Source organism: Myotis lucifugus, unplaced genomic scaffold (assembly GCF_000147115.1).
Source record: "Myotis lucifugus unplaced genomic scaffold, Myoluc2.0 scaffold_81, whole genome shotgun sequence".
Classification (NCBI taxonomy): Eukaryota; Metazoa; Chordata; class Mammalia; order Chiroptera; family Vespertilionidae; genus Myotis; species Myotis lucifugus.
Genome location: NW_005871129.1, coordinates 575,339 through 587,940, shown reverse-complemented (window position 1 = coordinate 587,940; position 12,602 = coordinate 575,339). Strand labels below are relative to the sequence as shown.

The 12,602-nt window shown below is 42.0% G+C and overlaps 1 protein-coding gene across 3 annotated transcripts in view; it reads left to right on the top strand.

Moving 5' to 3' along the window:
* Positions 1-12,602, top strand: part of KLHL28 (kelch like family member 28) — a 27,414-nt gene that overhangs the window by 7,398 nt on the left and 7,414 nt on the right. For 2 of the 3 annotated variants that reach the window (XM_006090738.3, XM_006090739.3), the window contains exons 2-3: positions 7,385-8,283; positions 11,552-11,995. In XM_006090738.3, the coding sequence (XP_006090800.1) occupies positions 7,385-8,283; positions 11,552-11,995 (1,343 nt within the window). Of the gene's footprint in view, positions 1-6,539; positions 6,643-7,384; positions 8,284-11,551; positions 11,996-12,602 lie in introns of those variants that run through there. The other variant, XM_023755593.1, reaches the window with a different exon arrangement.

Genomic DNA, 12,602 nt, shown 5'->3' with positions numbered 1-12,602 from the left:
TGTTGTCTGTGTCCATTGGTTAGGCTTATATGCATGCATACCAGTCCTTTGGTTGATCTCTCCCCCTTACCCCCACCCTCCCCTACCTTCCCTCTGAGGTTTGACAGTCTGACCGATGCCTCTCTGTCTCTGGATCTGTTTTTGTTCATCAGTTTATGTTGTTCATTATAGTCCATAAATGAGTGAGATCATGTGATATTTCTCTTTCTCTGACTGGCTTATTTCACTTAGCATAATGGTCTCCAGTTCCATCCATGCTGTTGCAAATGGCAAGAGTTCCTTCTTTTTTTTTTTTTTTTTACCACAGTGTAGTATTCCATTGTATAGAATGTACCACAGTTTTTTAATCCACTCATCTGCTGATGGGCACTTAGGCTGTTTCCAAATCTTAGCTATTGTAAATTGTGCTGCTAAGAACATAGGGGTGCATATATCCTTTCTGATTGGTGTTTCTGATTTCTTGGGATATATTCCTAGTAGTGGGATCACTGGGTCGAATGGGAGTTCCATTTTTAGTTTTTTGAGGAAACTCCATACTGTTCTCTACAGTGGCTGCACCAGTCTGCATTCCCACCAGCAGTGCACCAGGGTTCCTTTTTCTCTGCATCCTCTCCAGCACTTGTCATTTGTTGATTTGTTGATGATAGCCATTCTGACAGGTGTGAGATGTTACCCCATTGTCGTTTTGATTTGCATCTCTCAGATGATTAGTGACTTTGAGCATGTTTTCATATGTCTCTTGGCCTTCCTTATGGCTTCTTTCAAAAAGTATCTATTTAGATCCATTGCCCATTTTTTGGTTGGGTTGTTTATCTTCCTTTTGTTAAGTTGTATGAGTTCCCTGTAAATGTTGGAGATTAAACCTTATCAGTGATAACATTGGAAAATATGTTCTCCCATGCAGTGGGCTTTCTTGTTTTGTTGATGGTTTCTTTTGCTGTGCAAAAGCTTTTTTTTTTTTTTTATGTAGTCCCATTTGTTTATTTTCTCTTTAGTTTCCATTGCCCTAAGAGCTGTAACGGTGAAGAAATTGCTTTGGCGTATGTCTGAGATTTTGCTGCCTGTGGATTCCTCTAGTATTTTTATGGTTTCCTGTCTTATGTTTAAGTCTTTTATCCGTTTTGAGTTTATTTTTGTGTATGGTGTAGGTTGGTGGTCTAGTTTCGTTTTTTGGCATGTATCTGTCCTGTTTTCCCAAAACCATTTATTGAAGAGACTGTCTTGACTCCATTGTATGTTCTTGCCTCCTTTGTCGAATATTAATTGAGCATAGTGGTTTGGGTTGATTTCTGGGTTCTTTATTCTGTTCCATTGATCTATATGTCTGTTCTTGTGCCAGTACCAGGCAGTTCTGAGAACAGTGACTTTGTAATACAGCTTGGTATCTGGTTTTGAGATCCCACCTACTTTGTTCTTCTTTCTCAGGATTGCTGCAGCTATTTGGGGTCTTTTAATTCCAGATGAATTTTTGGAGAGTTCGTTCTAGGTTGTACCGCAGTTTTTTAATCCATTCATCTGCTGATGAGCACTTAGGCTATTTCCAAATCTTAGCTATTGCAAATTGTGCTGCGATGAACATAGGCGTGCATATATCCTTTCTGATTGGTGTTTCTGATTTCTTGGTATATATTCCTAGAAGTAGGTTCACTGGGTCAAATGGGAGTTCCGTTTTCAGTTTTTTGAGGAAACTCCATACTGTTCTCCACAGTGGCTGCACCAGTCTGCATTCCCACCAGCAGTGAAGAAGGGTTCCTTTTTCTCCGCATCATCGCCAGCACTTGTCATTTGTTGATTTGTTAATGATAGCCATTCTGACAGGTGTGAGATGGTATCTCAAAAACATGTATGTGTGTTTATGAGTTTGTTTACATATATATATGTGTGTATGTATATTTACAAATCAATATTATATTATGCTCTCGCTAGAGGCCCGGTGCACAAAATTAGTACATGGGTGCAGTCCCTAGGCCTTGCCAGCATTTGAAGCATGAGCGTTGGGCGTGGAAGGGCAGGTCCCAGCTGACCTCTGGGCCCCTGTGCACCCCCCTCCACCTGAGTCACGGCACCCGAGTCCCCATGCAGAGATTCGGTGAGCGTGGCTGGACGTTGTGGGCCAGGGCACAGCGTGGGCGTCTGCGCTGCCCATTAGTGCCGCATGGAAGCTGGGAGGGCAGCGTTCTCTCTCCCGGCTGGCCTCAAAGACCGGCTTCTTCGGGAACCCACAAGGAGCCTGACTGGCCTCTGTGATCCCAGCGGCTGTGGCCCGGCTCACCCAGAAGAGGCCGCACAGGTGCAGGACAGCCTCCTCGCAGGCACTTGGTACCTGAGCGCCGGGGGCTTCCCTGGTGCACGAGCCCTGGTGTCCAGGGGAGGGTAGCAGGGGGAGTGTGAGTGAGCTCGGCAAACACCCCACATTCTCATTGCACCTCCATCCCTGTCACCCCCAAGATAGCCGGCAAGAGGTCGCAGCCACGTGCCCGGGTGCCACAGGAGGTTGGTCGCTGCCACCCACCCCCAGTTCCCTGTCCTAGCCCGGGGCCCAGCCCCAGTTGGCCGATCAGGGCCTGCTGGCTGCTGGTTGCTGTCTGTGGGATGATCGGTCATGGCCAGGTCCCCCACCCAGCTCCCTCAGCTCCTGGGAGCCGGGTGGTGGCCCCGCCCCCCGCTCTCACCCCTGATCGCCATCGGTGGGGTGATCAGGCCCTTGTACCCGCCTTGGCCTGGCACCACCTGCTCACCTACTCCACCATCCCTCAACGGTCCTGCTCCCATCGGGGCTGGCAGTGCCTCCACTGCCGCCCGCTGCCAGCGCCATGTTCTGTGCCACCCCCGGGTAGTCAGCGCACGTCATAGCGAGCAGTCGAACTCCTGGTTGAACTCCTGGTCGAGGGGACAATTTGCATATTCGGCTTTTATTATATAGGATATCCTATATTAATGGCAATTTACCAGTCTTGAACTGGATACACAAAAATCTACTTAAGGATCTGTCACTGTGTTTCCTATTTATATTAAAAATGAATCTAACCAATAACTCATTAACTTCATGTAAGAATCATCAATTCTGCAATACTTCGTGTGGCCTAGAATGTTAATGGTACAAGGTGGATTTCTTTTCTAGTAATGAGAGATGATACAACATAGAAAGCAGAATACTTTTTAAGCAGATAACTTAAAAAATTTACTAGTAATAAGATAACTTACTGCTAAAAAAGATAATATTTATCAAGAGCTTACTAAGTGATAGGCTCTATTTCTATTATATTGTTATTATTAACTTTTTATCCCTTGGTTTTTCACATGATATCCTCAGTTATCCTTTTTTTTTCAGACTTATTGTCCTCAGTTTCATTACCCATTACACATAATTTGAATTTTTTTCTCCTCATCAGGTACTAGACCAGCCGTGGGCAAACTACGGCCCATGGGCCGGATCCGGCCCGTTTGAAATGAATAAAACTAAAAAAAAAAAAGACCGTACCCTTTTATGTAATGATGTTTACTTTGAATTTATATTAGTTCACACAAACACTCCATCCATGCTTTTGTTCCGGCCCTCCGGTCCAGTTTAAGAACCCATTGTGGCCCTCAAGTCAAAAAGTTTGCCCACCCCTGTACTAGACTTTGTTTAGCTTCCTTTTATAGGATGGTACCCCAAATCTGTACTCTAGATGTGTTCTGATATTTTCAGAGCAAAGAAAGAATGTGCTAAGTCTGTATATTATAATTCTGTTGATGCAGCTTAAACTTACATAAACTTAGTGTACTAAAGTAGTACTAAAATTAAAATCCTTAAGCCCTCTAAAGACATCCTAAAGATGAGTTTTTTCTCTCTTATTCTATACTTGTATAGCTGTTTTGGAATTCACTATAGAATCTTAGCATTTATTCCTATGAAACTTCTTGTTAGATGTCAGTTCTTTTGGATCCTTGTTTTATTATCCAGTGTTTTCACTGTACTTTGCAGCTTCATGTCATCTGCAAAACTAGGACAAATTTCTTTCTCCTTTGTTACAATTTCACAGATAGAAGATTCGTTCTTACTGTAGATCTTAGCAACCTTACATCTGATTGTTTTCCCCTTATTAAGTCGAAATTCTCATCTTTTCACTTAAAGAAAGCACTTTATGGCTTTCTTGGCATATCTAAATTGCCAACATCACTACTCTTACAGTTTGGGGCCATTATTAAGTAAAATAAATGTTACTTGACCACAAGTACTGCAGTGCCATGACAGCTGATTGTAACTGAGATAGCTACTAAGTGGCGAATGGGCAGGCAGTGTATACAGTGGATACACTGGACAAAGGGATGACTCATGTTCCAGGTGGGCTGGAGCAGGACAGGCCAAGATTTTATTATGCTACTCAGAACAGCAAGCAAGTTAAAACTTGCGACGTTTTTTCTCTGGAATTTTCCATTTAGTATTTTCAGACCATGGTTGACCAGGGGTAACTGGTTGGGGCATGTACAGGAGGCAACTGACCAATGTTTCTCTCAAACAGTAATGTTTCTGTCTCTCTCTCTTTTTCTCTCTCCCTTCCTCTCTCTCTCAAATCAGTAAACATCCTCGGTTGAGGATAAAAAAATGCACAGGAATGAAGTGCTGTACTCACTTTTACCAATATTTATATTATTTAATAGTGTTGGGAATTTTAATTTATTGATAGTACTTTTAAAATAGGAACTTGCCGAGACCGGTTTGGCTCAGTGGATAGAGCGTCGGCCTGCGGACTGAAGGGTCCCAGGTTCGATTCCGGTCAAGGGCATGTACCTGGGTTGCGGGCACATCCCCAGTGGGAGATGTGCAGGAGGCAGCTGGTCGATGTTTCTCTCTCATCGATGTTTCTAACTCTCTATCCCTCTCCCTTCCTCTCTGTGAAAAATCAATAAAATATATTTAAAAAAAATAAATAAATAAAATAAAATAGGAACTAAATCATATATTTTTTTATTTTCATAACTTGTGTTTGAGATGTGAATGAGACAGAAAGGAAGCAGTTTATATTGTATAGGTGTTTTATGTTTTATGCATTATAAACAGCTATGATCTAGTTTGAAGTATTTATGTATTAATTTTTAAAATATAGTTGTATTGACTTCAAAGAGGAAGAGAGAGGGAGAGATAGAAACATCAATGATGAGAGAGAATCATTGATTGGCTGCCCCCCGCAGACCCCCCACTGGGAATAGAGCCCGAACACTGTGCATGTGCCCAGTTGTCCTGACCAGGAATCACACCGTGACTTCCTGGTTCATGGGTCAATGCTCAACCACTGAGCCATGCCAGCCCAGCTAATTTTCTTTTTTAATCCTCACCCAAGGACATGCTCAGAGAAAGAAAGAGAGGAAGAGAGAGAGAGTGTGAGAAAGAGAGAAACATCAACGTGAGAGAAAGAGACACATCATTCGTTGCCTTCCGTACATGCTCCGACCAGAGATTGAACCCACAACCCAGGTATGTGCCCCAACCCGGAATCGAACCAGCAACTTTTTGGTGCATGGGGTAACACTCAACCAACTGAGCTACACCAACTGCACTAATTTCTTTTTTAAAATTTTTATTTATTTATTTTAAATATATTTTTATTGATATCAGAGAGGAAGGAGAGGAAGAGAGAGAGAGATAGAGACATCAGTGATGAGAGAGAATCATCGATCGGTCTCCTCCTGCATACTTCCCACCTGGTATCGAGCACACAACCGGGCATGTGCCCTTGACCAAAATCAAACCCGGGACGCTTCAATCCACAGGCCAATGCTCTATCCACTGAACCAAAACATCTAGGCTAATTTTTTTTAAAATGATTCTACCCCCCTTTTTTTAAAAAAAATATTTATTGATTGAATTCAGAGAGAGAGAGAGAAGAGAGAAACATCAATTTGTTGTCCTACTTATTTATGCATTCATTAGTTGTTTCTTGTATGTGCCCTGACTGGGATTGAATCCGTAACCTTGGCTATGGGGACGATGCTCTAACCAAATGAGCTATCTTAGCATCTATATATTAATTTGTTATGGCTGACGTAACAAACTACTACAAACTCAGTTGATTAAAAAACCAGAAATTTATTCTCTTACAGTTCTGAAGGCCAAACATCTGAAATTAATATATCTGGGCTGAAATTAAGGTGTTGGCAGGGCTGTACTCCCTCTGGAGGCTCTAGGGGAGAATTTGTTCCTTGCTTTTTCCAGCTTCTGGTGGCTGCCAGTATTACTTGGTTTGTGGCTTCATCACTGTAATCTCTGTCTCTGTAGCCACATTACCTTCTCTTTTGCCTGTGTCAAATCTTATAATAAACCTGTGATTATATTTAGGGCCCACCAGGATAATCTTCCCTTTTCAGAATCCTTAATCATACCTGCAAAGCCTTTTATTGCCATGGAAAGTAACCTTCAAAAGTTCCAGGGATTAGGATGTGGATGTCTTCTTAGGGAGCCATTATTTAATCTACCACAGTCCTTATTGCCTTTCACTTTTTCTTCTTTTTTTTTTCTTCATCTCTTTTCTTCTCTCCGATTTTTTTTTCTTCATCTTTCAGAAGCACAGATTGAGTGGATATGATCTGAAGTTGTGATCAAGAGTTGAGTAGCCCTGCCTGGTGTATCTCAGTGATAGCTCAGACTTTAATTTAATGAAGGTAAATAGAAGTGTTGGCAGAATTGTGATCCAAAAGTCAATTGTCAAGAGACCTTTGTGGTTTGGGGCATAAACTCATAATCTTTGGGCCTCTGTTTCTTTTTCCTTTTTTTAAAAATTGATTTCAGAGAGGAAGAGAGAGAGAGAAACATCAATGATGATAGAGAATCATTGATCGGCTGCCTCCTGCACACCCCCTACTGGGGATTGAGCCCGCAACCCTGGCATGTGCTCTTGACCAGAATCGAACCTAGGACCCTTCAGTCCGTAGGCTAACACTCTATCCACTGAGCCAAACTGGCTAGGGCAGGCCTCTGTTTCTTAATATCTATGTTGAAGGAGTTGAATTATATGACTGGTTATATCCCTTTTAACTTTAAAAGCCTCTGTTGCCTGGCTGGTGTGATTCAATGGTTGAGCATCAACCTATGAACCAGGAGGTCACAGTTTGATTCCTGGTCAGGGCACATGTCCAAATTGCAGACTTGATCCCCAGTAGAGGGTGTGCAGGAGGCAGCTAATCAATGATTCTCTCTTATCATTGATGTTTCTATCTCTTTCTCCTCCTTCCTCTTTGAAATCAATAAAAATATATTTTTTTAAAAGCCTCTGTCTGGTATTTAGCATAATGTATGTAAAATACAACAAACAACAAATTTTATTTATTTTGTACTATTAGGAAAAGATATCATATTGGCAAGATTATTTTGAATTAACTGTTTGTGCTTTTTGTTTTTCTGTAGATGGACCATACATCCCCGACCTACATGCTTGCTAACTTAACACACTTACATTCTGAACAACTTCTGCAGGGTCTGAATCTTCTTCGTCAACATCATGAACTCTGTGACATCATTCTTCGAGTAGGTGATGTTAAAATTCATGCTCACAAAGTGGTACTTGCCAGCATCAGCCCATATTTCAAAGCTATGTTTACTGGAAATCTTTCTGAAAAAGAGAACAGTGAGGTTGAGTTTCAGTGCATTGATGAAACTGCTCTCCAGGCTATTGTGGAATATGCCTACACAGGGACTATTTTTATTTCACAGGACACAGTGGAATCTCTCCTTCCAGCAGCAAACCTACTCCAGATAAAACTTGTCCTGAAAGAATGTTGTGCATTTCTTGAAAGCCAACTTGACCCTGGTAATTGTATTGGAATTTCTCGTTTTGCAGAGACGTATGGTTGTCATGACCTTTATTTGGCAGCCACTAAATATATATGCCAGAATTTTGAAGCTGTTTGCCAGACTGAAGAATTTTTTGAGCTTACACATGCTGATTTGGATGAAATTGTTTCCAATGACTGTTTGAATGTAGCTACCGAAGAGACTGTTTTTTATGCACTTGAATCTTGGATCAATTATGATGTACAAGAACGCCAGAAATACTTAGCACAGCTACTTAACAGTGTGCGATTACCATTGCTAAGTGTTAAGTTTCTCACTAGATTATATGAAGCAAATCATCTTATTCGTGATGACCGTACTTGTAAACATCTTTTGAATGAAGCCCTAAAGTACCACTTTATGCCTGAACATAGACTCTCTCATCAGACAGTCTTGATGACACGACCTCGCTGTGCTCCCAAAGTACTTTGTGCAGTAGGAGGAAAATCTGGACTGTTTGCCTCTTTGGATAGGTAAATAGAAGGATTGATATTAATAGATTTTATACTTTCTAAATGTGCTTTCCATAATTTTAAAATAGTTTGATTTTCTTATTTTTTAAAAATTTGCTTCTTTTTTCTCTTCTTCCTAAACACTTACCTGATTGTTTTAATGACATTGTTATTCTCTACAACACTCAATTATTAACACCCCAACTTGCAGTGTACAAACTTCATCTCTTCTGGGTACTTACTAACTTTTCTATTTTATGTCTTTTTTATTTGTGAAACCATTTGTGTCTTTATTAGAGTCACACTGGGTCAGAGGGATTTATTATTGCTAGCTATATCAGAAGGTGCTAAAGAGGAGAGCTAGAAATCTGATGGAGACTTAGGGCCAACATTGGGTTTGAATGAATTCAGTTAATTAGAAGAACCACTAAAGAAATAAGAAAAAGTAGGATATTGATACAAATCATGGACTTTATATGCAATTTATTTTCTTCAATGTAAATTTTTGTAGTGACAGTAGTAAAAAGTGCTTTCTTTTCTAATAACTTGGAGTTGTCAGACTATTTCTATGAAGAGCCAAATAAATATTTTAGACTTTGTGGCCATATGGTCTCTGTTATAACTACTCAGCTCTGCCATGTGTGAGAGAAGTCATAGACAGTACATAAATGAATTAGCATAGCTTGGTTCCAATAAAACTTTATTTACAAAAGTATTGAGCTGAATTTGGCCCATAACTGTTATTTGCCAATCCCTGATTTAGAGCATTATACAAATAACTTTTATATATTGAAAATATAACTGGATGTTATCTTTGCTTTTCCCTTAAAGGGGATTGCTTCATGAAAACTTTTGTGTTTGATATATTTCTTCAATACTGTGGATTTCTTTCTGGCTATTTCCAAAAATTTGGTAGATTGCTTTCCCTGCCTCAATGGTAGGGTGTTTTATCAATGTCAACTGATATATTCTGTATCTTTTAAAAATATCTTTTTATTGATTTTAGAGAGAGGAAGGGGGGAGAGAGAGAGAGAAACATTGATGTGAGAAAGAAACATCAACCAGGCTGATCAGAAATTGAACCAGCAACTTTTCGGTGCACAGGGATGCACAGGATGATGTTCAATCAACTGAAGCACTATTCTGAATTTTCTGTGCATTATTCCTTTGTGTTAAAATTTTGCCGTATCTTTTATGTGCCCCAATATATCGTTAGTTTTTACACCTTTTCTTCTTTTTTTTTTTTTTAAAGAATAATTTATTGATTTTTAGGGAGTGAGGAAAGGAGAGGGAGAAACATCGACGTGAGAGTGCAACATTGATTGGCTGCCTCTTGCATCCCCCTACCAGGGATTGAGCCCACAACCCAGGCATGTGCCCTTGACTGGGATTCCATCTGGCAACCTCCTGGTGCACAGGATGACGCCCAGCCAACTGAGCCATAATGGCCAGGGCTATACATTTTTATATAAATGAAGTAGTACTATATATATTTTTCAGATATGTGTTTTCTTGCTCAGCAGTAAGTTTATGAAAGCATGAGAGACTGCATGAGGAAATAGTTTATTTAGTTCCATTGGTGTGCGGTATTATGTGGATATAATACAATACTTTCTACAATGAACATGTTAATTATAAAAATAAATTGAAATGCTACACACATGCAGAAAAGTTCACAAATTCTAAGTGTACAGCTTAGAATTATCACAAAGTGAACATAACAAAACAGATTAAGAAATAGGAAACATGACTAAAACCCAGAAACCATCCTTGAGTTCCCTCCCTGTCTTCCCCAAAGGTCACCACTATCCTCATTTTTAATCCAAAGGTTAGAAATGTTTTTGAACTTCATATGACTGAAACTATACAGAATATAATTTTCTCAATATTGGCTTCTTTCCCTCAATGTTATATGTGTAAGATCCATCCCTGTTGCATGTATCTATAGTTTGTTCATTTCATTGCTTTGTAGTATCCTCTTGTATAATATGCCGCAATTTATCCATTTTTTTGTTGATGAACATTTGGAACATTTAAAAACATCCAGTTTTTAACTATTACAAATAATGCATCTGTGACATCCTTGTACATGTATATATGTGTACTTTTCTCTTAGGTATACTAGTATATCTAGGAATGGAATTGCTCAGTCATAGGGTGGATATACCATCTTATTTATTCACTAGAGGCCCAGTGCACGAAATTCATGCACTTGGGGGGGGGGTCCCTCAGCCTGGCCTGTGCCCTCTCGCAGTTCAGGAGCCCTCGCTCCTTACTACCCACCTGCTCACTGCTCCTTACCACTCAGCTTGCTGCTCCTTAGCGCTGCCCCAGAGGCAGGAGAGGCTCCTGCCACCACCACTGCGCTCGCTAGCCATAAGCCCGGCTTCTGACTTAGCGGTGCCCCCCCTGTGGGAGCACACTGACTACTAGGGGGCAGTTCCTGTCTTGAGCGTCAGCCCCCTGGTGGTCAGTGCGCATTGTAGCGACCGGTTGTTCTGGTCATTCTGCCGTAATGGTCACTTAGGCTTTTATTATATAGATAGAGGCCCAGTGCATGAAATACATGCACTTAGGGGGAGGTCCCTCAGCCTGGCCTATGCCCTCTCTCAGTCCAGGAGCCCTCACTCCTTACCACCCACCTGCTCACTGCTCCTTACTGCTCAGCTTGCTCCTTAGCGCTGCCCCAGAGGCAGGAGAGGCTCCCGCCACCGCCACTGCACTCTCCAGCCATGAGCCCGGCTTCTGGCTGAGCAGTGCGCCCCCTGTGGGAGCGCACTGACCACCAGGGGGAAGCTCCTGCATTGAACGTCAGCCCCCTGGTAGTCAGTGCGCATCATAGCAACCAGTCGTTCTGGTTGTTCCGCTGTAATGGTCACTTAGGCTTTTACTATATAGATTCTTCTTTTGATGGATGATTGTGTTGTGCTGCTATGAACATTTCTGTATATGTGACCTGGTGTAAAACTGTAATATGCATTCAATAGAATACATATACAGGAATGAAACTGCTGTCAGGCATGTATATATATCTTCAAATTTACCAGAAAATGTGAAGTCATTTTCCAGGGTAGTTTTGCCAGTTTACACTCTCACCAACAGTATTTATTCCTTGCTCCACATCCTTGTCAGTAGTTATTATCTGACTTTAAATTTTTCCCAGTCTGGAAAGTGTGTCATGGTTTAATGTGGTTTTAATTTCATGTCCCTGATTACTAACGAGATTAAACGTTTTTGTTTATGGACCATTTTGATTTTTAAAATGTAATTGTTTCTGCTTATTCTTTAGTGTGGAGATGTACTTTCCTCAGAATGACTCTTGGATTGGTTTGGCACCCCTAAACATGCCTCGCTATGAATTTGGAATATGCGTTTTAGACCAAAAAGTGTATGTTATAGGTGGTATTGAAACTGACGTGTGTCCTGATTTCACTATCAGAAATCATGAAAATTCAGTAGAATGCTGGAATCCTGATACAAATACCTGGACTTCTCTTGAGAGAATGAATGAGCACCGAAGTACCCTTGGAGTGGTAGTACTTGCAGGAGAAGTTTATGCTTTAGGTGGTTATGATGGACAGTCTTATTTACAGTCTGTAGAGAAGTATATTCCCAAATTAAGAAAATGGGAACCTGTGGCACCAATGACTACAACACGAAGTTGTTTTGCTGCAGCTGTGCTGGATGGAATGATATATGCCATTGGTGGGTATGGTCCCGCCCACATGAACAGGTATTTAACTTAATCAAGCTGTAGATTTTTAAAGTATTAACAATTAGTGGCCCAGTGCACGAAATTTGTGCGGGCGGGGGGGAGGGGGTTGTCCCTCAGCCCCGCCTGCACCCACTCCAATCTGGTACCCCTCGGGGGATGTCCGGCTGCTGGTTTAGGCCCGATCCCTGTGGGCCTAAACTGGCAGTCAGACATCCCTCTTGCAATCCAGGACCGCTGGCTCCTAACTTTCACCTGCCTGCTTGCCTGATCGCCCCTAAGCACTCTGCCTGCCGGCCTGATTGCCCCCCCCTTCTGGCCTGATCACCCCTAACTGCCCCACCCCTGCTGGCCTGATCAGCCCTCAACTGCCCCCCCCATGCCGGCCTGATTGCCTCCAACTGCCCCCCCCTGCTGGCCTGCTCGCCCCCACCTGCCACCCCCTGCCGGCCTGATGGCTCCCAACTACCCACCTCCCTGCTGGCCTGCTTGCCCCCAACTGCCCCCCCAGCTGGCTTGCTCGCCCCCAACTGCCCCCCCAGGCAGCCTGCTCGCTCCCAACTGCCACCCCCTTCTGGCCTGATCACCCCTAACTGTCCCATCCCTTCCGGCCTGATCTCCACCAACT